Source organism: Osmerus eperlanus, chromosome 14 (genome assembly GCF_963692335.1).
Source record: "Osmerus eperlanus chromosome 14, fOsmEpe2.1, whole genome shotgun sequence".
Lineage (NCBI taxonomy): Eukaryota > Metazoa > Chordata > Actinopteri > Osmeriformes > Osmeridae > Osmerus > Osmerus eperlanus.
In genome coordinates this window covers 13,959,384-13,984,270 of record NC_085031.1, presented here as the reverse complement: position 1 = coordinate 13,984,270, position 24,887 = coordinate 13,959,384, and the positions used below count along the sequence as shown (strand labels likewise).

The 24,887-nt window shown below is 44.3% G+C and overlaps 3 protein-coding genes across 5 annotated transcripts; all 3 read right to left on the bottom strand.

The window, feature by feature from the left end:
- Positions 1-463: 463 nt before the first annotated feature.
- hmgb2a (high mobility group box 2a) lies at positions 464-3,127 on the bottom strand. Its single transcript, XM_062477864.1, has 5 exons — positions 2,993-3,127; positions 2,002-2,163; positions 1,527-1,675; positions 1,196-1,370; positions 464-1,106 (listed from the first exon to the last, which is right to left on the bottom strand). The coding sequence occupies exons 2-5, from the start codon at positions 2,149-2,151 to the stop codon at positions 930-932; spliced, it is 651 nt and encodes a 216-aa protein (XP_062333848.1). The 5' UTR covers positions 2,152-2,163; positions 2,993-3,127; the 3' UTR covers positions 464-929.
- Positions 3,128-5,107: 1,980 nt separating this feature from the next.
- On the bottom strand, positions 5,108-18,011 carry LOC134033937 (scrapie-responsive protein 1-like). 3 transcript variants are annotated; one of them, XM_062478223.1, is made up of 5 exons: positions 17,687-18,011; positions 13,228-13,336; positions 6,772-7,008; positions 6,234-6,576; positions 5,108-5,570 (listed from the first exon to the last, which is right to left on the bottom strand). In XM_062478223.1, exons 1-4 carry the CDS (start codon positions 17,754-17,756, stop codon positions 6,522-6,524), a joined length of 471 nt encoding a protein of 156 aa, XP_062334207.1. In that variant the 5' UTR covers positions 17,757-18,011; the 3' UTR covers positions 5,108-5,570; positions 6,234-6,521. The 3 variants fall into 3 exon arrangements, with proteins under 3 accessions (XP_062334207.1, XP_062334209.1, XP_062334208.1); XM_062478225.1 differs by lacking the exon at positions 13,228-13,336; XM_062478224.1 differs by lacking the exons at positions 13,228-13,336; positions 17,687-18,011 and adding an exon at positions 7,416-7,553.
- Positions 18,012-21,682: 3,671 nt separating this feature from the next.
- On the bottom strand, positions 21,683-24,598 carry hand2 (heart and neural crest derivatives expressed 2). Its single transcript, XM_062478222.1, has 2 exons — positions 23,511-24,598; positions 21,683-22,353 (listed from the first exon to the last, which is right to left on the bottom strand). Exons 1-2 carry the CDS (start codon positions 24,030-24,032, stop codon positions 22,255-22,257), a joined length of 621 nt encoding a protein of 206 aa, XP_062334206.1. The 5' UTR covers positions 24,033-24,598; the 3' UTR covers positions 21,683-22,254.
- Between the last annotated feature and the right edge of the window lie 289 nt (positions 24,599-24,887).

Below are 24,887 nucleotides of genomic sequence, written 5' to 3'. Positions count from 1 at the left end.
TGCAGGACAGGGGGTCCTTGAGGACCAGGGTTGAGAACCACTATTAGGCCTTCCCTTTACAGCCCCCCACATACATCCATGTTCCATTTGTGCCTTTGTACTTACTGTAAGTCACTGGATAAGACCGTCTGCTAAATGACTAAATGTAGTATGCACTAGTTGGGTCCAAAAACCACTAATTTGACCTGAGATCCTTCGGACTTGAATAGAAGCCCAATCAAAACTCTGAGCAGATGTTACAGGTCCTCATGATGGCCCAATACTTCCTCCAGACACAGAACCATCTCCAGCTAATTAATCTAACGCTATGAGTCATTTATGAAGCCAGTATCAGGTGACCCAAATTGTGGTCAACATCTATTCAAGTTAGATAAAGTAAAAGCATGTATATTAAGCTACTACATAAATGATTTGCATTACACTTGCAGCACTTCAAACTAGTATCCAACCAATGAAGAGTGAGTGAAAGTCAGCAAAACAGACATTTTAATCATAATATACAAAATTTTATTATAAAAAAAAAACGGAAAAAATAAATCATTCTACACTGAAACAGTTTTAAAGCTCCACGTTAAAAATGGTTTCAAAAACGTTTTAACTACTGGTTGTTCCTTGTATTTGTAAAATGGCAGTGGAAACGATATAGGGAGTTGAACACAAACACCACCACTAATCAAGACAAAATAAGCAGTGCTTTGAGGGGGAAAAACAGCCAATAAAATTTACAAAACAGCACAAGACCTCAGTGTGTGTATGCGTGTCTGCAACACAGCGGGCCACACCATCTATCCACTTGCAATAAACGTGTTAGCATGTCGATACCAAGGCCTCAACACCCACACATGGACAAGAATGTGGATTTAGACATGCTACCGACATTGCACCCCGGGTTCACATTGTTTTGTAAAATGCTTCAGTTCCCAGGCTGTCTAGTCATCATCCTCATCATCATCGTCATCATCATCCTCATCTTCCTCCTCATCGTCGTCATCATCGTCATCGTCCATAGGCTCCACCTTCTTAGTTGGCCGGCCGGGTCCGCTCTTCTTCCCTGCGTCACTCTTGCCGCCGCCGGCGCCACTCTTCGCACGGTACGCCGCCACATCCTGAAACAGATGTGAGGCATCGTTAATATATTAGTGTGTGTGTGACACACAGTGATGGTCTACAACATCCAAAGACGCCAGCCTCGTACCTTCTCATATTTCTCCTTGAGCTTGCCAGCCTTGGCCTCGTAGGGCACCTTGTCCTTGGGTGTCTGTTTGGACCACAGCTCACCCAGCTTCTTTGCGATGTCTCCTATAGAAATGCCAGGGTGCTCCCCCTTGATCCTGGCACGGTGGTCAGAGCAGAACACGAAAAAGGCAGATCTGGAGGGGGAGGGGGGGGTTAAGACATGCCGGACTAAGAAAATGTTTTTATCTTTCCAGGCCCTTGGAAGGGCATTTCTTATCATAAAGGTGACTGGAACTGGAGTCCCGTACTGGGCCACTGGAGGGCAGTGTGGTGTGAGGTGCAGTACTTACGGTGGCCTCTTGGGGGCGTTGGGGTCCTTCTTTCTTTTGCCTACTTTGGTTCCTTTAGGAGGCACATAGCCCTTCATCTCCCTGTCGAAACGGACTTTGTCACCCTTGGCCAAGTCCTCAAACTTCACCTTCTCCTTGGCTGACATGGTCTACAGAAAGGGACTCAGTTAATGACTATAATTGTATACAAACTCATGTGCATCAGTTCATACCAATTACAAAATGAGTGCTTATTTTCATTCCCACCCCATAATGCATTTTATCAATTTAATCCATCAAAGCAGGTCAGATCCAAAACGCCAACCAGTTCTGTTGTACAATAACCCATGTGGCCCCGCCCCCACCCGCTTCCCTGACCTGCCTCAGCTGTTGTTGTAAACCAGTCCTCCGTCCCCCCCCCGTCCCCCCCCCCACCTCCCCCGCTCTTAACCCCTCAGATCGGCCTCAGGGGAAAAAAACCCTGCGTGCCTCTCACCTTCCATCTCTCGCTGCACTTCTTGGAGAACTCTGAGAAGTTCACGGAAGTTCCCGGGTGCTTTTTCTTGTGCTCCTCGCGGCATGTCTGCACGAAGAAGGCATAAGAGGAGGTCTTTCCTCTGGGCTTGTTAGGATCTTTACCCGGCATGGCTGCTTTGGTCTGGAAACCAACGGACAAAAAAAAAGTTACGTTAAGTTACAGTTAGGCGGTCAAGTCAAATTCATCGATTCGAAGTTAACGAAGTCAAAGCCATGTAGCCATCTGTTCGGCACTCCCTACAGCCGAGGACGCTAAACCGCCCTAATCCGATCAAGTTCCTGCTTCTCCGTAGACATACCAGACAATGAGCTTGCCTCCATCTTGTTTCCCGCCTAAACACACTCCCGTGCCAACTTTTCACCCGTAACACAAATTCAGTAAACAACTTACATCAATATTATAAAGAGTGTTATGCTGTGCCTTGACGGTAAAGAAAATACGTTTGAAATACTTAAACATAACTCAAATCATTTGGACAAAAATGGCTGTTAGCTTGCAAGCTAAGCTAACTGAGAATGGAGTCTGGACTGCATCGTGCGTAGTATCATGCTAGCTCTATGCTAAGTAGTTTTCTGTAAAAGCTGATTAAAGTACAGTCAAGTAGTATAAAACATCTCAAATTAAACAGGAATACTATCACACTTGACTGCTTTCGATCACATGAGTTATAGTAGTGCAAATGCCTATTGCACAACCAAAATTAGATAAAAGGTAATGGTTTCTTGTAAGCAAACTAGATATCCAACTGCGTGTAAGCTAGCTAATGTAAGCTAGCTCGCCAGCCCCAAAAGCTAGCATCGCAAATTGTGAATTTTGTTGAAATATAGAATAGCCACCAAGTCGATTAAGCATGCGAGTGTATGACTACCTTAGAAGCCTTACATAACATTTTTTTAAGACAAATATAAAACATGAAATTTCTGTGGAGAGACATTCTCCGTTTACTCACCTATATTCAGCCAAACAAGTTGCGATGAGTGCAGATCCAAACTTCTTCACAGTGTTTTGTCAGTGACTGTCGGACCGCACAAACTTGCCGCAATGCTCCGCCTTCTCGGCATTTGATTGGTTGAAAGCAAACATTTAAATTTAAATGCGGGGCACAACGCAAAACTCGCTTTATTATTGGTTGTTTCCAAGAGTTCTCATGGCATCATGGTCGTATGTCACATCTTATGGTGGCGCTGCAATGATTGGACAAATATGGGATTTAAACTGGATGGCGCGAAAAACCATTTTTGATGGGGGGATGTGTCCTCCACAAACCTGCACAATTGACTACAATGAAGGTTCAAGTTTAGCGTTGTAAGGAAAAATAATTCATAGTTGAGTCACATTTTCTCAATCTGACAATATCATTATGTAAAACTACAGACACGTAGCTATACCTTTTGTAAATTGCTGCTGGACAGATACTAAAATAGAATCAGTTAGTTTATTTACTAGTGTTATTATTATTATGATATACTATAAAAAATACTGTACGCAAACACACTTTCAAACTAGCTGTAATAAAGCTTGATAGCATGACAGTGAGTGACCGGAGTTAGAAGCTCGCCTCGCCGCCATTATCAGCGAGCATAACGGCAGCGCTACAAAAGCACAGTGGGGCGACAGCTGTTGGGTGAGTACCCGTGCGCCCCCACCGAGCTTCCACCGCGCCATGTGTCTCGGGTCGGCAGCGGTATACTGTAGTGTATGTGTGGGTGTGTGCTCAAGTTTGACCTGCATAAAGCCACGCCACGCGACTTCATCTTTTTGTTTACAGTTCAGTTTATTTGTTATAAAGATTGGACCTATAATCTGAACCAAGGTTAGCAATATGTAGCTGTTTTATTAGACTCCCAGGTCTTCTTCCATAATTAGGCTAATTGTAGATAACAAAACGTATCTGTTTTGGGAGTGTAGATCGATGTTGGTGTAGGGATTAACATACGCATAACAATAAAACTTGAAAATATACCAAGCCTATTAACTTCTTAGAGCAGGGCTCGTCTCAGATCAGCTGATATATACCATGATTTGACTTACGTAATTAATCTGTGTTTAACACGGTATAATACAGACAAAAACTGTTACTGTTTTCTTTGGAAGACTATGACCAACACCCTCCCCCCATCCCCCATCTCTATTAGACAACCAGAGCAGTGTCGTCGTCGTCGTCCCCCCCCTCCCAAGCTCCCTGAACCAGACCAGATCTGCTCAGACCGGTTTGAGGAAGCTGCTCTCCTGCAGGAGCTGGGCTGGCAGGCTTGTATGCCAAGATGTTATTGTCTCTGCTTTCCTCAGCCCTATGGCTGCTACAGCTGTCTGTCTGTCTCTGTGTAGTGTGTGTGTCCGTTTAAGGGCCTCCATACTGCTACAGGGAATGTCACTACGGCAGCTGAAATGAGAGCAAGAAAGAGAAAAGAGAGGGATGGGAAGGGGGTGGGTGGGTGGGGGTTAGCACTAAAGTTTCTATACGGCAGACAGTTCCCATAGCTACACAGTGTGTTGTTAAAACCTTGTAGGCAAGCCAGGGACGGAATTATCATCTGTGAATCACCGATTCTATAGATTGTGACTTGTTTAACTGCATGCTCTTATGGTTCTTCCCTTTGGCACTTATTTGTTTTTTCACAATGTATGCTTCATGTTTTGGTTGCTTGCAATGTTTGGGGCTATCTCGTTGTTATGATCAGTGACCTATGCACTTTTGTAAAGCTCTTTCGTGGAAGTCGCTTTGGATAAAAGTGTCTGCTAAATGCATAAATGTAAATGTAATTGATGATTGATAACATGGAAAAGTTACATCAGATGTGCATTTGTCAACGTTTTATTTATTTGCATTTGTACTACAGAGTATCAAGACCGCCTGTAGAATATAACCTTAAGGACACAGACCAATGACCCTGCTACCTACGAGTACTCACCTACAGTGAAATAAACAGTATTTACACTCTATGGGTCCCACATTGTAATGCAATTATAATGCAACTATGGCCGACTGTCAGTACGGCCATAGTATGGCCCATAGATAGACAAGGGGAACCAAAATACAAAGCCCCTTTCCCCCCTCCCCCTTATGGCCCATAGGAGCAGCGTTAGCCACTCCAAAGCTACCAGCATTAACAACACACTGATGTAGGTCACCCTGCAGCTGTGAAGAGACAATATGTCCCTTGCACACACATCCAAACCCACACACTCACACTTCAGAGGCCCCATGCAGACAGTGAATAGTGATTGTGAGAAGTTGATGTCTCAACCACAGGGAGTCTCCCTGGGAGCTGCAGCCTTGAAGTGTCGGTCTATTGCTGTTTGTGTGTGTGTTTTTAGCATACTTTCAATTTACCCTCTTGAGGTGGGTAGAGGAGAGATACAAAGGAGAATTCACTCACAGGAAGGATGCTAACAGGAAGTGAGGCTCATGCTGCAGCAGGAGATGCCTGCAGTCACACCATTGTTTATTATAGTTCTATTCATTCATGGAGACAGAGCTGTATTCTAGGATGGAGTCATACTCAGAAACACCCAATTGCGGACCCCTCCATATTTTCAACTGTGGAAGAAATTGGGATTTCCTGTGTGCTTACATTATTCACTAATCAATAGAACTAGTCATTGGATACAAGTTAGTACGTTCTCATGTAAGCTTGCTATTAATAAGAGTATATTGTGTCTATGTGTCAGGTTAATAGATGTTCGGGGTCAGGAGAAAGTACTGGGTAAACGTCCCTTGTCATGACTACTAGGAGAGCTGCAACTATGAACTCTCTAGTCTGAGAGTTGTCATGTGTTGGGAGCAGTGAATCTCTTTCTCTGAGACTGTTGTAACATCATTACTGCCTGACTGTCACAATCTATGTTTACATTCTTGTCAAATCAAATCAAATTTATTTGTATAGCCCTTTTTACACGCAAGCATGTCACAGAGGGCTTCACATATGCCCATAGAACTGCCCCTCAACCAACCTAAACCCTCAAGGAAGACAAGGAAAAACTTGTGCCCCATAAAAGATGGTCCTCCGGCTTTCCCAACGGAGAGAGACATAATTGAGACCTAAGCCTGGTGTTGTTTTGTCATTTATTGTCAGTTTTGTCAGTATTGTCTGGTTTTCTCTCCCAATCTGCAGATTGATAAATCCGTATTAAAATCCAGAACTCAACTGAACTTAGTCATTCCGTTTATGAAGAGACGGACAAAACACTTTCTTCATCACAGTCCATATACAGAATTAGGTGAAAAGCGGTCTTTCCTTTAATCAGGTTTTTCCCCTTCTTTTTCATTGATCACAACAAAAACAAATAATTTTTGCATGTGTATCAAGGCTCAGAAAAACGCAAGTTGTAAACAATAAGAAATATTCATACTAAAGTAAACGGCAACTGTATTTATGCTGCAGCCATCAGGGACACAGACACTGTATATCTAAGTCACAGTAGGAGTCTGGCAAGGTTATGTCTAAATACTGTCAGAAGATGTTCCTTCCTCCAGATCAGAAGGTTCTGCAGGGGATCACGAAGGAGATCTTGGGTCCGAAGAACACGTCCCTGGATCGAGACAGAAACAACCACAAAGTCCAGAATCAGTCAGACAGGCAGGCAAACAGATAGACAGACACAGGTAGTTACTTTTATGGGATAGGAAGGAAGCTCTTCCCCAGCCTACCCCCTAACACCACATGCTCTATCGGTCTGCGGCGCCCTGCATCTTTGGTGCCACCTGGTGGCAGAGCCTGGAGTTACCTTGGGCAGCACAGCAATTCGCTGAAGTTGCAGTAGCACACCATGTCACACTTGTTGCCCTGCCAGAAATGGTTTTGCAAGGAGTTGATGGGCCGAATGTGGTCGACGCCGTTAGCGACACTGTGACAGTCCCGGTCAATCAGAACTTTCTTGTAGCACGACAAGCGGTTTGACGGCATCGCGTTGACGCTCAAATGCGCAAGCAGCAAGGTAACCGCGAGCAGTAGATCCTTCATTCTGGCAGGTTTGTGGATAAGGACAGAGAGAAGGATGTGGGAGTTTACAAAGTGGACATTTTTTCACGTGCGACCGCACACTGGACCAGTGACAAACTGGTTATATATTGCCTACATCTTTGTCATCCTTGTCAACCCTGTACCCAGTACCGTTCCCTACCCATGTACTACTGCTCATTTTGGACATACATGGATATATGTGTACTTTGCAAAACCTTTCTGCTATTTCCTTTAACTCAAACTGTCATTCTGATGAGCAGAAATCAATAACCTCAACTCAATTTAAACATTTGTCATTTTAGCAGATCTACTTACTGATTTGATCACGTGTTCGTTCTAATCACAAACATCAGCAAGCCTAAAGTGATTAGCAGTGCTGTTATGTCATTATAATGGGAAGCGTCCTACCTTAAGCTGGTTCTGTTTCTGTCTCTCTGCAGCAACGTCTGAGCTGCCTTCTCAGGGAACGTGAGGACTTACTAACCCACACAGAGACCACTTTGTCCCCCTTCCCTCCCTCTCTACCCCATGGGTAGACTGGGTGTCTCTCCTCCTTCTCCTCTCTCCTCCACCCCTTTCTAACCCTCCATAACCAGGGCCATTGATAAGTCAGCTGCACCGTGAAAACATAGAATCCTCCTTTGCCCCATCATCTCCTCCACTCCTCTTCCCCCCCTTCTCTTTTCCTCTCCTCTCCCCCTTCCCCACTCTCCTCGTTGCTTTCTCCTCTCCGCTCCTGCCCCCTCCTCTACTGCCCCCTCCTCTCCTTCCCCCTACTCTCCTTCCCCCTCCTCTCTGCTCCTGCCCCCTCCTCTCCTTCCTCTTCCTCTCCTTCCCCCCCTCTCTGCTCCTGCCCCCTCCTCTCCTGCCCTCTCCTTCCCTCCTCTCCTGCCCCCTCCTCTCCTGCCCCCTCCTGTCCTTCCCTCTCCTCTCCTTCCCCCTCCTCTCCTGCCCCCTCCTCTCCTTCCCCCTCCTCTCCTTCCCCCTCCTCTCCTGCCCCCTCCTCTCCTTCCCCCTCCCCTCCTCTCCTGCCCCCTCCTCTCCTGCCCCCTCCTCTCCTTCCCCCTTCTCTCCTTCCCTGTCCCCTCCTCCCCCCTCCCCTCCTCTCCTTTCCCCTCCTCTCCTTCCCCCTCCTCTCCTCCCCCCTCCCCTCCTCTCCTTCCCCCTCCCCTCCTCTCCTTCCCCCTCCTCTCCTTTCCCATCCTCTCCTGCCCTCTCCTTCCCCCTCCTCTCCTGCCCCCTCATCTCCTTCCCCCTCCTCTCCGCTCCTGCCCCCTCCTCCTCTTATAGTATGACCGGGACCATTGACCCTCTTTAAATAGTCTGAGGTGGTGGGGCCAAGAAAGGTAGTGCTGCTAGCAGTTAGTCACTAAGCAGGGTACACACACACACACACCAAGAAAGCTACACACACACACCAAGCTTCACACTCACCTTCAACAAGCAGACTACTACACGTATGCACACTCTGAAAGATGTGTGTAGGCCTTATGGGTCTGTATTAGGGCTGGGTACCCGACTCTGCACTTTAAGGATACCGACTGAATAACATTAATACTTGAGCCAGATCGGGTTTCATGAGAACATCTCTGGGTGAGTAGTAGAGAGAAAGAGAGGGACGGACTACACAAGCAAGATTACGTAACCCTTGCCCTTTTACGTAACCCTTTTCAAAACTTGACGCAGACAACGCTTGCTACAATATGATGCAAAAGCGTATAAAATGTCAGAAAGAACTGTGCTCAATCCTAGTCTTTATGACTGTTATTCTGATCCCTTGTTATTATATACTTTTTACCCACAGACTATTCTACAGGAACCCCATCTCTGACTCAGACATAATCACCCCAACCCCAAACTCCCTGACCCCCCCCCCCTCTCTCTCCAGTGAGGAGCAAAGATAGAGCATTCCTGTCACACTAGCAGCAGTAAGAGATGAATGATGTTGTGTTTCTAAGGGACTAGAGGCCACTGTCACCACGCAGAACACAGTTCATTCACTCAAACTGTGAGGACTCAAAGTCACTATGGGTGTGTGTGTGTGTGTGTGAACACATGTGTGTGTGCACGTGTGTATGTGCACGTGTGGGTGTGTGCATGTGTGTGTGCACGTGTGTGCACGTGTGTGTGCACGTGTGTGTCTGCATAATGAACTAATGACCAGTGACTAATGAGAGTGTTGTCTTGAGCCCCGGGTGAATCTCCAGGCTCTTTACGGCCTTCCAGAGTGACAGTTCCAAGAGGATCAAACACACGCACACTGGCATGTTTACAACTCTAATGGAGTAGCTGGACAGAAACACTGTTTCCAGTGAGCTAACCTCTGGTTTGACTTGGATCCGTGCCTTGTTTACACACACACGCACACACACACGTTCAAGTCTCTTTACAGCCAGACTAATTTTCTACTTAGAGCTACTCATACAGCTACTTTCTCTATGTGTGTGGCTGCGCTGTCTTTCTATTTTTTTTCTCCTCTTTTTCTCTCTCTGTCTTTCCTCCCTGTCCTACTCTGAAACTGTGCACTCTCATGAGGTGAACTGAGATTCATGTTTTACAGTGTCTGTTGGCGTGCTTACAAAATAATCTCCTTCATTACAGATGGATCACCTGGACAGCTCTCCTCACTGATCCACTGACCCCACCCCCCCACCCCCCACCCCGCAGTTTGAGTGCCATCCATTGGGCGTAAAAGAGCAGGAAGGCTGGTGGGGGCTGGATGCGTGTATTAACCGCAGGTCACCACCTGGTGGCAGTATTGAGCTGCGATGGCTTCCTCCTCCAGACCTGAGACCTGGAATATCAACCCTGGCAAAGGGGGGGAAATAGAGCTGCCGTTTAGTGATTAGACTCCAAGTCATTTCCTAGAATAATTTTCCTAATAGCCCCTCTCTTTCCTTCCTTCTCTCTCTCCTTCCCTCCCTCCATCTGTCTTTCTCCCTCCCTTTCTCTCCTCCCAGGACCTGGTCATCATCCTTGGGTTACCGCAGGTGAGTTTGTCCCTTCTGTCGATCCAGCTCTGCTCTCCTTCTGGCTTGGTGCCAGCTGTTCACATGTGTGCTGTAGTGTCTAGGGACGCTTGGGGGGGGGGGGGGGCAGGTGATTAACACGGTCCCGCAGAGGCACCATTCTCATCACAGCCCCCTCCCTCTGGGCCTCCTCTGGAAGGTTTTCTATTTCAAGTTCCTGTGGGGACAGGAAGTGGTCCTTGAGTGGCTGGAGAGGATTAGATCTGATGTTCGACTGTAGATCTGCTTATTCAAAGGGCCTAGTCAGACGTGTGTGTGTGTTATGAAAGGGATGTCATCACTCTGATGGCTGTCGTGTGTTTAGAAGGGTGAGAGGGTCCAGATCAGCTGGACCCATGAGGCTCATCTGATGTGTCTTCTATTGTAGCTTTACCTTTCTCTCTCCCATCTCTCTCTCTCCTAAGTCTCTCTTTTTCTCATGTTTCTTTCCTATTTCTCTCCCCTGCCATGTCTCTGTATCTCTCTCACCCAATTTGGTCTCCCCATCTCTCTTCCATTTCTCTTCCATCTTTGTATTCCACCCCCTCCACCACCACCTCTCAGAGTAGAGCTGAGTATCTGTTAGGTGACATGTATTCTTTCCAGGAGCAATCTGCTTTCAGCACCTACCGATCAGTGTCACAAACACACATGCAGTTACTCAACCACAAACACAATCACACAAACACACACATAGTCACCAGGATGTTCTCATGGCTCTGGAATGTTAAGATGGCGGTTATGAAGTTGTGTGTGTGTAGTTGGGGGGAGGTGGAGCTTATGAATGGGGTGGCAAGGTGTGTGTGTGTGTGTGTGTCTTGTTGATGTCTCAATTTCATTGATGGAGTACACCTCAACAGTCTGGTATGTGTGTGTTTGTGTGTAACAGCGATCTATAGTTCCATCCATGATAGTGCAGCGGAATAGTGAGCTACTGTTGCATCCAAGGTGGTTGATTTTATAGATTAACCTAGTGAAAATGTTTCATTGTTATAAAAAGCTGAACATTTTGTTTTGGATTTGAGGCTTTGTTTAAAGCATTCTGGCTTAATAAATGCATTCAAAACCAGAAGTTTTTGGTATGTTAGAGGTTTCTGGCCTCTGGTGTGTTTGTGTGTGTGTGTGTGTGTGTGTGTGTGTGTGTGTGTGTGTGTGTGTGTGTGTGTGAGGGGTGGGAGGAGTTGTTTATGTGTGTGTGTGTGTTTCCTCTTCTCCCAGTCTTGTTCAGTTTCTAATTGCCCAAAGGGCGCCACAGAGTACCTGGAGGTTTATGCACGGGCGCAAACATGATCAAAACCATCCCGTGACAAGTCATGAAAGCGGCGGGGTGTCGTGGACGGGACCGGGCACCTGGAGCCGCCGGCCACCCGGGAGACGGACGGTGGTCTCGAGCCCCCAGCCCCGTGGACACGGCGACCAATAAACGTGAGGCCACACCGTTAGAGATCAGTCCGTGTGCCACTCATTAAATCAATACTCGAGAGCGGGTAGGAAACGAGGAATGTTGGAACGACCTGGGCGGGAGAGAGTGAGGTCTCGTTACAACACAGAGGTCACACACGAATCACCACTTCCATAACAGAACACTGACTAGTTATTAGCCCCTAAGTTTCTTGCTTCACATAACTCAGCAGTCGAGGCAAAACATTGAGATGGTTTTCAACCAATTGGGCATATAGAATAATATATCTCATATTATTTAAATATTGTCAGTTTGGGGAGTGTTGTCCTATACCTTTTATTAAGGCTCCATTTTCCACTAACAGTAGCCTATGATGTCTAGTTTATTTGCCCCAAAGACGTAAAATGAAAGCAGGGTTATTGCTAATTTGTTTCATATGTGCATCTGGCTTTTCAGATTGATATATCTTGTTACAGTAGATTTGTTCATAAAACGTCAAAGCCATATATGAAGTTCCCTGATTTGATTAATCAGTTATAGAGATAAACGACCACAAAATAACACACAATGTTAAACTGTAACCGGCTGCGTTCTCAGGCCTATCAATAACTAAGCACGGCGCGCGCAGACCATGACATCTAAACTAGCGTTGAACGACAGGAAATGAGACTTTTTGCCCGCGTGGATTAATCACATGATGTCATGGTCTGGAACGGCACAGTTGGAACAGCTTCCTCAAGACAGAGAACGTTCAGGAGCTCTAAACACCTGCCTGCGCATCTCAACAAGTCTCATAGTAGGCGTGTATCCTCTTTCTAGACAGACAAAGTTAGGTATCTTTGTAAAGAAAATACAAGCATTACAATCTGGACAGAGCTGGGATATCCTATGACTACACTACCCTCTGTCCTATTGGCTAGTCAGGGAAAGTCCATTGGAGGTCCATAGTCTGTGATTGGAGGAGGGAGAAACCTGACACTCATGGGAGTGGTGATTGGCGGAGGTTTGGGGAGCGTCCAATGTTTTCTTTGATGTGGGTCAGACAGGAGTGTGTGTAACTGGGCAGCTTTGGAGAGGCTTAGCAAGGAGGCGCATAGAGCTCTGCACTTCTGAGTAGGACAAATACCTGGTAGCCCTGGATTACAGCGGGGTCAAGGGTCAGGGGTTGGGGGTTGGGGGAGGTGGGGGGGGGGGGGGGTATCGTAGTTCACAGGTCAGGGTGGGGCTGGGATGATATTTACCACATCAGTCCTCATTCAAACCAACTCAACATCCACCATCAGCTGTCACAAACACACCAAAAATATTTCAATTATAGATATTTGATCCTGGTCTTATATATCCTAGTCTGTGTGTGTGTGTGTGTGTGTGTGTGTGTGTGTGTGTGTGTGCGCGTGCGTGCATGTGTGTGAGAGAGAGAGAATGTGGTTATACCTGAGTGTATCTGAGTGCATGTGTGTGTATGTTTGAGTGTGTGTAGGGAGAGAGTTGAGAAGGAGAAAAAATCTGTTGGTCTCTCAGGCTCATCTATCAACGGTGGTAGTGGAGGATTCTGTGGGTGATGGCCTCCACCACAAACCTGACCTCCATCCCTCCATCCCTCCATCCATCCACCACTTCACCTCTCTCCTACTTCTCTTTAGCTCTTTTTCTCCTCTCTCTTCTTTCTCTGTCGACTAGTTTTCTCTCTCATTTTTCTCCGTGGTTTGTTCTTTTCTGAGATTTGTTTTTCTGGAAAATAAAAAAAGTTTAACTGAATTTTACACCTGTGTGTGTATTAGAGAGAAAGATTGATATATGTTTTTCTCACGAGCCATTCCCGTGGTATCGCCTCTCTCTGGGTGTAAATATGTGGAGGATGACATCATCCCAATCCAGCTCGCCGCGCGATACCCCCCTCGTTATCCAGACACTTCCACCTAAGAGATAACGGAATAACTCCTGGTCAGCCGCGCGCCCTGGGAAAGGGTCAGCGAGGGACAGCCCGTGACGTCTGAGTCGACATGATACCATCGTGTAGTAGCGTTTCCCACCAAGCTAACCTGCCATGCACTTCAACAGTTAGATAACGCGGAAAGAACAATATTTTCGTCTGATAATATTGATAGTAAACATGTAGCTTATTCCTGCAGCTGATTGGCATTTTAGGGAATTCAGATTGGCTAATCAGAATTGTTTTTATGGGACATTATATTTTAGTTATTTTAATCATAGATAGCCTATATGAAAGTAGGCTACTAGGAGTAAGATCTCTCATGGCCCCGTTTCGAGAAGAACTAATGCAACGCATCGTTTTGGGAATGGCCCATGGTCCATTTGTTCGTTTTAAATCATTGTATTACTTTTGTTGTAGCCTTTGAAATTTTAGGTGCTTTTTTAATGCAGGTCTATCTACAGAAATATGTCTCAACACGGGGTTTGGAGAATTGTTGATGAGAAGATGTAGCCTATGCTTTAAACTAATTTCTCTATTAACAAAATGTGTAAAGGCTAAAGGATCATTCTTTATTCAATTTAGTCTAGAGCCCGGTTTACCGAAGCACTTCCTGCGTCGTAGCCTGCGATCAGCTTTAGTGCCACGTAAACTTAAATAGGCCTATGTGTTTCCCAAAAGCATCGTTAGTTAGTGACACGTTAAATTTGTTGTAAAAGAACGACGGTTTCGGACCAGTCGATAGTCCAACATGCTCGTTGCAGCTTTTGCACATAAGCCAACCGCTTCATTTAGCTGGCGAGAAATTACCGCAATCAATACAATGCAAATCAGCGAATAATTTTGTGTCTTTCTCTTTTTTTAAATTCATTTTCAGAGAATAGTAATATAGCCTTAACAATAAGCCTATAAGGTTTTTATATTAGCCTAATTTTTAGATGAAATCAAGGTTAAGTTGTCTAGAAAATCAAATGAAATTGTTGGGTGAAACAAAAGAAAGTTAAGTCTAACTGATGGCCAATGTACTGTTGACGTGCATGGACAATTTTCTTCTTCCACATTACAACAAATGTTGCCCGATTTCCCTTAAACAATAGCCAATTATTTAACTATACTGGAGGAAGTGAGGTGTCTCATTTTTCGTGATCTCAACTGGGAGAAGCATTTCTCTTTGTTGACGTGAATATATATATATTTTTTGATTGGCAAGCTTACTCTGACAGACAAACCTTCAACTATGGCAATGGCTTATAGGCTATAGATGCATGCAAATCCGGTATTGGGCTATAGATGGTTGATTAAGATTACATTAAGCACATTGAACAGCCCCCCTAAAACGGACTGAATGAACAGATGCACTTTCTAACGCTGGATTACTTAGAAAGTCAGTGACCGCAAGTGCATGCACGTGCATTGTGCACCGTTTGACCATCGTTTTGGGAAACGAGGCCTATTTTTTATATTTAAATCTGAAAGGCACGGGATTCATTTCGGTATTCAATGTGAAGTAATTTAGGCTATGTTAAAGTTGATGCGTGAGCAGATCGATATTTTGTTTTAAGCAAAGTAATGTTTCATTACGAATATGGAACTAATTCGGACTTTACATCCATTGTCACCGGAATGGTCATTTATCCTGAATGAAGACTTCTCTGTCAAGGATGACAACATTCTAGGAGATGGAGAGAGGTGCCACGGACACGCGCTCAGGAACTCTCGCCATATGGAACAGACATAGGCTAATCCAACACTGCCACACGCTGACCCGATGGTTGAATTTATATTGGATTGATCTAGCCTATGATGCTTAGACGTCTTAATTTAGGCAAGGATAGGCTACATTTTCTGAACGTTGCCCGTTATGGTTAATTAGCCTTTTTATTTATAAAAAAACTATTTTAATTATTAGGCTGTGATAGCTTGTTAAATAGCCTATGTTAATGTATCGAGGGCATCTGGCCAATATTAGCCTATATCTCTGTTCACAAATGTTATGTGACCATCACATTTCTTAACCGTCTTTTTGATCCACACCATTCTAAATCTGTAATGACGGTTTCTACTCCGCTGGATTACACTGCAACCATTAGCCTATTCAACACTGAAATTAGGCGTTTTCAATTGAAATATTAATAGGCCATCAGGTTAATGATCTCTGACCTGTTTTGCTTCGTTCATCACTGGTCCCTCATTCCTGTTAAATTGTTTAGGCAACAAGGCGGTTTGATTAAATCAGTGCAAACCTATCCTATTATGTTTAGCCTATTTCAAACTGAAATTGTCGTTGACGGTCTATAAAGAAATATTTATTGATAGCCTATCAAAAAGCAAACGATTTATAGATAGGGTCTATAAATCGTTTGGTGTACGTTAGGAGTACGACTGTAGGGTCGTACTCCTGAATACATAGGCTATAATTTGCAATTTGCCATGAATGTAACCTAGAAACACTTTCATGTTTTATATATTTCTTATTATAAAACAAAATGCTAATTGTGATTTGTAGAAGTAGTCTAACCAGGCCTACAAGACACACTTGGAAGACACACAGACACACAAGGTAGCCTTCCCCTTTCTCTTTACTCCGCGTGTTTAATAATTGGTCTAAAAGGTTAATCGCGCAAGTGTAAAGGATGTCTGTGATGACCAAGCTCTGTTTATTTCTCACCGAAGACAAATTATACCAACGCCACCGTTCATTTTACCGCTTCAGCGCGTGATCTACACCGGGTGAATGGCGTAGAACGAGCTGCGTCCCCGGCAGGGTCAGTGTGTGTCAATCCCAAGCGTTTAGCTAGAAAAACATCTCTATTAGTCCTAATAGAGTCTAATGTGGGATCTAGAGCGATCCGCTTGACGCTGCTGGATTGGGGGCTGCCGGGCGGGGTAGGGCTGCAAGTTTTTTTTTTTTTTTTGGGGGGGGGGGGGGGGGTTATTATTATCTCTGACTGTTACGTTCACCCTTATTTGACCAAACTAAACAGGTATAGAGGATACACAGTGTCAATAGTTGTGCATTTGACTTCTGATGACGAGGTCGCAAGTTCAAATCCCCCCTTTAGGTCACTTTGCATAACATTGCCTATAGAACATAGTCTGTACACACGTAAAGGAAGAATATCCACGCCATTACGCACGAAACACTCAGACACACACACATACATCCTTGCAATGCAATATAGGCTAATGGTTTCTCTTTAGTCACCCATCAGCAAACTTTTACCCAACCAGGTATAAAGCACGCAACCCGTCACAGCGTGAACTCCAGTGAATATGCGCTGTCATGAAGGTGGCTCTGAAATACCTTTATCACGCATAATGTTGTTCTCTGTATCAAGGCATTAGAGCCAACCAGGGCGGATATTGAGGTATTTTGTTGCCGCCCTAACAACTAAATAGGCCTATAACAGAGCTGACCCGCATGTGTTGCAGGGCATGCAGGTAGACGTTTTCCGGTGAATGTTTTTGCATGCAGCTGGATTTACGCTCGGTGGTAAAGGTTTTAAATGTTTATCACCGGCAGAACAGAGCAGTGGCCCCGCGCTCGCCACGATGAATGGAGTGTGAGAGGAGTCCCCTAAAATGACACGCATGCCCCCCTCGCCACGTGGGAGGTCCGCGAGCCAAACCTCTCCTTGTGCACTTGAACTAGGCAATCCGAGCTGAGTACGCAGTAGGCTATATTAAAGCATTGATTTATAATTTTAAGACATGTTATTAGATTATGTATTAGGCTAACAATAGGCTATATAGTCCTATAATAATGTCAGGGTTGCATGGCATATTTATTCCATCCTAAATTATTTTGATTAGGAATATTTTGTTGTAACCTATTTTTTTTATTATTATAAAGGCTATCCGGATTATTTTTTGATTATCACAATAACATTGAAAATGAATGTTAAAATACAAAGAAAACTGTAGGCCTACAATGTCGTTATATTTTGACTTCAAAAAATAAACTTTGGACCTATATTATATTCATTAAAAATTAAACAACAGCTGTAGCAAATATCAAAGACGAACTCGACCACAACGTAAATGTTATGTTGTCAATATTTAGCCTTATAGGCTATTTGAATTCAACCTTGGCCTAAATGAACGCAAAAATATCATACAAATATCTACCTATGTAGTTTGTCAGTAATACGAGGCAAATTAGTAACAGTGGCTATAGACTATTTGCCTTTTAGGGTATGCTGTAGGCCTACTTACTGAGCAAAAAAATTAACACAAGTTACCAGTCTATAACTATAACTTAAGCAATATCAAATGTAAAGGTTTACAGTGATTGCACATGACGTGACTTCTAAACGGAAGATATAGATCATCTTACCAAGATGTGGTTCTTGTGACCTCCAATGAGATAGATAAATGCGTTCCAATGGGCCGTGTTGTTTCCGCATCTCCGGTTAACGGCTTCCACTTCGTCATGCACAGAGGTAGCTCCTCTCATATAGGCTAGTCGTGCAGATCCGCGCGCTTCACCACTGTCCAGGATGCAGAGCGCGGGAGCACCTAGAGAAGGTTTTGAGGACGGTTTGGACGGAGAGGGAGTTTTCTTTGTTGAGAAACTCAATCTCACATACAGTAGCGCCGTCTGGGAACTGTCACAACTGACAGCAATGCAGGGCACGGGCCCGGTCTTCCGCACAACACCGCGCACTCATGCAGTCCCCCAAAAACGTACAATCATACACTGTCCTCTCGCGCGTGTATATTCATACCACGCAGCAAGCTGTACAATTGAGGTCACACAATTGTGATGTATAGCTTAAACACAGACCTAAAAGCCTGCCTAAAATATTACATGGAAATCTGGAACCATTTTTAATAGGCTACTCCACGTAGCCTATGAATTATTGCATTGTGTCTATTTTTGTTCCCAAATTAATCCAAATTGTACAGTCTAAAGGACGTTCAACTCAGATAGCATACTTTCAGTTTAAATATAGGATAGCCTACTGCAAACTGTTAATTTTATACAATATTGTCTTGTTAATAGGCCACACGTTATTTGCTTGCTTGCAGATATCCTGGATCTTTATAGGTTAATTTGTAAGAATTTTATTGTTATATTATTTAGTTCTTAATTTCCACATTATAGACTGCATCTCGACCATTGTTTGTTGGCTAATAAAGGGATCAATAGTTCGGCAATTCAATAAACGTTCAGAATATTCAGAATCAGATGCGGAGTGCGTTTTACTTCATGAGCGTCTTTTTTCTGTTTCTTTAAATCTAGGCTGTAGGCCGAGGCTATGACCCCACATTATTAAGCTTAAATTGTCATAAAACCTAAACCCGGGAAGTATAGGCTTAAGCTTTGTCTCTTAGAAGGATAATATAATACAGAGTATTCTACCCGGGTGTAGGTTTCCAGGGTTGGTGATTTCCATTTTGGAATCGTTTATGAGCGGAGGGGGAGAGTGCAGGGTGGAATATGCTGATCATTGAGAAGGAATCTTGCCCATGCTTTTATGTGCGCGACCTTGAAACCGGGGCCCACGGTAACGGAAAGATCTTGACCCTGGTGGGCCATGAATGGTGCACGGCTGCTTTTAACGTTCTAAATGAAAGCACACATCACCGCACGTGTGTGCGCGCACCATAAATTATTGTCATGATAAGTTGTGTTTGATTACTTGGAAATATCTATTCCTGGTTTTTAATTAACCAGCGAATAGCAGACTCTTCTTTAATTGATTAATGCTGTGGCTAGAATTTTTCTATGGCCTGGCGGATAAAAAAAATATATTAAAAAAACGTTATGATGATACTCTCACCAGATTGTAACGGATAACGGGAGTTGAACGTCATGACGTTAAAGCAGGATGTCTACCTAGAGCGTGATCCAACGTCAGCATGTCTACCGACCCGCGCGTGAGACAGGGGGAGAAAAGGCCCTGGGAGGAGGGTCTTATATGAACTAATGGTTGGCAGATGTTTGTAATACCAGAAGAAAATCCTACTCCACGCTTCGTCATTTATCATGTTCTAAATACGCCGCTCTTAACGGTGGGCAGACAGAGAGAAAACGAATAATATTAGATCTGCACACTCTGTGCATCCAACACAGTAATTGTTCATTTGATGAGGTGGAAATCCGCGTTATTTTGTGTATTAGCCTAAAAGAGATGTATTCAGGAAAGCTGTTTTGGAGTGTGACTTGGTTGAGAGACCTGCTTGAACAGACTTTCACAGTGCCGATTCCGTGCAGGTCCACTACGAGGCCTACCTGCTCACCAGCGCGAATGCACGAGGTACACATAGGTTATAGAATCAGAGACAACGATGATGGGGTCAGCTATGAGTGGCCCGCGGGGTTTTCTGACAAGCCCCGCACAGCTCCGTCCTTAGCTGCTTGCGGGTTGGTCACGGGTCAATCCGGTTATCTGGAAGAACAGACTGACTGATAATGTATCTGACGCCATCTCCTCACAGAGACACGCTATCTGCAGTCTATATCGCAATATGTCTCCGAGGAGCTGTGGAACTGGAGAATTAATGGAACAGCTGATTATCTGCTGTAATCGGAAGGAGTGTAAATCTCGCGTGTCCTCCTCTCTGTGATTTACTCGTCAGTAGAATGTCAGGGTAATAGCACGGCCGCGCGTGAAACATCCCTCCTGTTCCTCATCCCCCCGTGGTCTGACTATCCACCAGATAGGCTGTCAGTCGAAGCAATTGTGTAAAATGGAACAAAACATTGTCATTAACTGGGAGAATTATACCCCATAGGCTATTAGACTGTCTTATTATGTTGGCTACATATCAGCTGACAGGCTACATTTAAGATATAGGTTATTTCAATCTATCGATTAAATCGTATTTTTTGTCTGATTTTATCAACTGTTTCCTGATAACTAGCCAACACACGTTTTATGTGTAGGCTACCAGGTCAAATGTTGGTCATTACCGTTACAACGGTTTTGAAGAGGCCTCCCGCGCGCCCTCCGCCCCAACATTTTGATAGGCACGCTATCAATCACATGAGCATCCGATAGCCGACCCTCTCTCGTGCCTTGACTATCTACCTTCCCCGCGACCGACCGCTTTTAACGTCAAAATCCACATTTTTTCAGGCTCCGGTCTGTCTAGTGCTGCAGTGATTTGGGTGAGAAGAGTGGATTGCCATAATTAACCAAAGGAATTTCAGGCCTGGGCCTATTTCTGTGGTGTTTACATCTGAGTGGAGTGTTCACTTATAGAAGGAGTCTGTTACTACGGACTCAGCCTAACAACCGCTATTATAGGCCTACTGCTTCAACAAATGACTACTAGACAGGCTAATCACTTCAAATAAAGAACAACATGCGTTTGTTAGTTCGAGACAAATTTATGATAGCATATTTATTTAAATGATTTATCTAGCGTTAGGTCAGTCCACAATAGGACTAAAATGTAGCATATGCTCACAGTGGAAAAACTAGCCCCTACCCTTCCATGAGACTTGAAGTCTTCATTCAAAGAGAATATTACAAATGGTTATATTACTGGGATGTGTTATAATGACGCTATGAACGAGTAGCCTATAGGCCTACTCTATTTGGCTATAGCTATCATTTACATTTGGATGCCACATTGTCACACTCCAGCGTTGATTCCTTATTTAACATAACTAAATAAAATCATTTCAAAAATCATTTCAAAAACGCTAATAATAATACGTACAGGCCTATGATAAAGAGAGGCTAAACTGTAAATAATTATAGACTATGCAATATGTCACCCAATAATTAATAATATAGCTTCTTATCTGCCATATACAACCAAAATGACGGTGTGGACCATTCTTAATAAGGCCGTGAAGAGAACCAGAGCTTCTAGTGCTTGTGAGTGTTTAGACCATGCAGGCTATTACCCGCTGACTTCTTGAGACCGCTCCCTCGCTTCTAGATCACCACACTAATGCACGAGCTCGTAGTCTGGTCTAAACAATAATGTAACTGGGTCCCGGAGGAAGCACGCGGCGCTTCTGACCAATACCGTAAAGTACATGTAATTATTAGTCTGGAGAACTCTACATAAATCTACCGTCCGTCCGGAAGGAGATTCAGTTTCATTCTGTCGGCCTTGTCTCTTTATTTATCTCTTACACGATCACCTGTGGCAGGTCTGGCTAGCTCGAGGCCGCGCGCGTGGGAATGTTTCAGCTCTAGAAGCTGTGCTTGATGGGATCGCGTGAGTGTTTTGACAAGACTGGCTCATGCAGACCCACACAGCACACCAGACACAGGTCCATACATATATTATGCTATTCAAATATTACTATGGTAACGTTGCAGTTTGCAAAAAGAAATTCAGTGTATGCAACAAGAAAGTGATTTTTTAAGTGATTTTTTAAAAACACAGTGGTTTATTGAATTAATTACATTGTTTACATCTCAGATATTATTTTAATTCCACGTCTCCGGACGGAAGTGCATCGAGTGGACTCTAGAACAGTCTGCACTCCACCAAAATACTGTCTACCACAACCAGGACATCAGGACTCTTCAAGACTGTTGCTCAAATAAAACACCATGACATCAGATAAACTCCATTGATATAGCATTGCCTCACCCATGAGAGAGAATGAGAGAAGGGAAGGGGGGTTAGAAAGACTTTTAAAGAGAGAGCTAGAAAGCCTACACTTCACATACACCACTGTGGCCGTCATGTCTCTGGTTCACTCTAGGACAACAACTGACCATGATAGCCTATACAATAAGACAGCAACAACAACAATAACAACACGAGTCCCTTACCAAGGGGATTCCCTCCTCTTTACAATGGAATGTTTTTTCTTCAAAAATCCACTCTCCGCAGCGGGAAATTGCACATAAATATTCCATTAAATAAAGCAGGAGAACACTGAGTTAGCAGTCTGTCAGAGTCTGTGTGTAAGGCGGAAGCGCCGTTTCACTGTTTCAGTTCCAAGGCCCAAACATGCTGCGGCCAGCCTGTCCGTCCTTTGGTTTTCTTGTCGTTGCTGCTCGCCGAACTTTTCAATACTTCACTCTGGAGGAAATAGAGCAGATGAGTGTTTTATAATTATTATAATTATTAATATAAATTTTTATTTGAGAAATGTAGGTCTACTATAGACTGCCTTTAACACCTCTATACGGTCTACACCAGCAAGTTAGGCCCATATTTTTATATGGCTTATAGGCTAAGCATAGTTACAGGCCTCATTTAGGAACTACGATGGCTTAAAATTCAACAACCCTAATAGCGACATAATTGGCTGTGTAAGCGAAGTGTCCTTTATGCAGCCCATTGTTAGCATGTAGCCTAGATATTATCCACTGGTAGAAATATTTCTTGAGCTCACCATTGTAAATATTTACAGTGTAGAAAGGCAGTAGGCGGACCTCGACAGAAATGAATTCAGCTTAATGTTTGAAGGCTATAGTCTATAGTTTGGTACACGCTTGACAACGATGGCTTAATATTTATCAAGTTAATTACAATTTCCTTTCGTTTTTTCGTAACCGTCTGCGAAGTTCTAAGGTTTACCGAAGCTAAGCTGTAGGCCTATAGCACGAATAGCCTACATTGTTCATCAACACTAATACTGTAATCTATTAGAAGTAGGTAGGCTATAATTCACTTTGCCTTTCAGGCTGTGTTTTCTCTATTATATAGAGCGGCAGTCTAGAACCCAGGCTAGATAATACCAGTAATTATATAGGCTTATATTATCACGCTCTCAGCAATCCTTGGTCCATTTAAAGCATTTCTCAAAACAATTGCAGGACACTAGAACATCTAAATAACTAATAGCCTTATAGGCCTGATAGATAGAACAGTGCTAACAATATTTTAATAATGGCAACCACTATGAGAATTAACTAATAATAAAAACAATGATAGCCTATCTGTTGTAGCCTATAGGCTACCCTTATCTTCTTTCAAAGGATGTATCTCATTTGAAATAGCCACTACAGCTTAATAGTAGGCCCCTCCATTGCGTCTGCCTGAAGCTCATGTAGGGTCTGCATGTTAGCCTTGCAGACATATTTTCACTGGCTTTTTAAATTCCCTACAATTTAGCTAATGTCAGCTACTAATGACAACGTGTGTGCTTCTATCTCCCTCGTCTTAATTAGCCAAGGGCCTATACTTAACACCCGGCTACATTATAACAGAAACCAACAATTCCGTCTACTCACCACGTCTTTCTTCCTCCTCTCCTCCTTGGCATCAGCCTTCTTGAAGTCGGCCTTGAAGGCCTCAGCCTCGCCACCCTGCTCGTCTTTGTCGAGGATATCCATGAGGTAGGCAATGTAGCTGGTGGCCAGGCGCAGCGTCTTGATCTTGGACAGCTTGGTGTCCGCAGGTACGTTAGGGATGCATTCCCTGAGCTCCGCGAACGCGCTGTTGATGCTCTGTGTCCTGCGTCGCTCCTTGCGGTTTGCAGTGGGTCTCCTTTTGACGGGGCGGGGTCCCATCCCGACGGCGCCAGCCCCGGGGACTCCCCCGTAGTGAGCGTGGTCCAGGACGGGTCCCCCGGTAGCGTACTCGGGACTGTAGGACGGGGCCATTCCGTAGTCCGACGGGGACATCTCTGGATGGCTAATCAACCAGCCGTGGAAGTACGGGCTCTCCTCGTGACAGCGGCTCGCCGCTGCAGCGAAGGAATAACCGTCGTGATGCATGACCGGATGGTGTGGGAAGCCACCGACCAAACTCATGGCGACGCAGACCGAAAAGTTCCCGGTTCTGCAGACAACCACGGACGTACTGAGTGTTCTCTCCTCTCTGTCTTTCTAGGTTTACAATCAGGCTCCCCAGATATTTTCAGGCTAAATGATCCCCATAAAAAAAGTTAAAGGGCGCTGTCGTGATTCGTGAAGCACTGCCCTTTATGCGTGACCCATAAAGTTCTTCTTCACTGCATCTGGTGTTTTTATATGGATGGGTATATTCTTAAAACAAGTCTTAGTTTGAGTTTTAAATATAGCAACGTATCAGCTACTTACACATTCATATGAAGTATGGTGCAAGTCCACCAAGACACCGAGCCAACTCCATTACACACACTGCTCAAGTAGAGCACCGGGGACCGAATCCTTCCCAGACCTGTTTATAAAGTCGCACCCGTTTGGAACGCAGTAACAGTTGGATGTCGGATAGAACGAGAATTACAGAACAACAGTCGTTGGCGAGCGAGACAACTCCGGACCTTTCACTTCCACCCACAGGGAGAAACCGTTCGTGTTAAATCCATAACCGAGCATCATCTTAGAACGGTCAGGCTTCATATATGTCGTCAGGGCTGCTTGTATCCAATCAGAGCCCAGGAGAGGAGGGACCAAGCGTCTATGGCGGAGTGTTTACCCTCCAAAATTTCAATGGTCCTCTTAGCTATTGCTGCACATTCTTTATTAATGTCAGCGCCGCGGAGAAAAAATCCATACAGCCTAATTATTGCAATTATAAAATAATCAGCGACATGGGATGTGTGAGCTTCTTTTGGCTTTTAAAGGTAAATATTGTGATTTTAAGATTGACTACTTGGCCTATGAGTCAATTCTAGACTATTTTTC

Coding starts and splice junctions, on each gene's coding strand:
- hmgb2a (XM_062477864.1), bottom strand. CDS start 2,151: ATGCCGGGTAAAGATCCTAACAAGCCCAGAGGAAAGACCTCCTCTTAT. Junction 1,676..2,001: donor AGTGCAGCGAGAGATGGAAG/GTGAGAGGCACG, acceptor CCCTTTCTGTAG/ACCATGTCAGCCAAGGAGAA. Junction 1,107..1,195: donor TCAAGGAGAAATATGAGAAG/GTACGAGGCTGG, acceptor CATCTGTTTCAG/GATGTGGCGGCGTACCGTGC.
- LOC134033937 (XM_062478223.1), bottom strand. CDS start 17,756: ATGCGGAAACAACACGGCCCATTGGAACGCATTTATCTATCTCATTGG. Junction 13,337..17,686: donor GTCACAAGAACCACATCTTG/GTAAGATGATCT, acceptor GTTATCTCTTAG/GTGGAAGTGTCTGGATAACG. Junction 6,577..6,771: donor GAATTGCTGTGCTGCCCAAG/GTAACTCCAGGC, acceptor GTCTCGATCCAG/GGACGTGTTCTTCGGACCCA.
- hand2 (XM_062478222.1), bottom strand. CDS start 24,032: ATGAGTTTGGTCGGTGGCTTCCCACACCATCCGGTCATGCATCACGAC. Junction 22,354..23,510: donor AGAGGAGGAAGAAAGACGTG/GTGAGTAGACGG, acceptor TATTTCCTCCAG/AGTGAAGTATTGAAAAGTTC.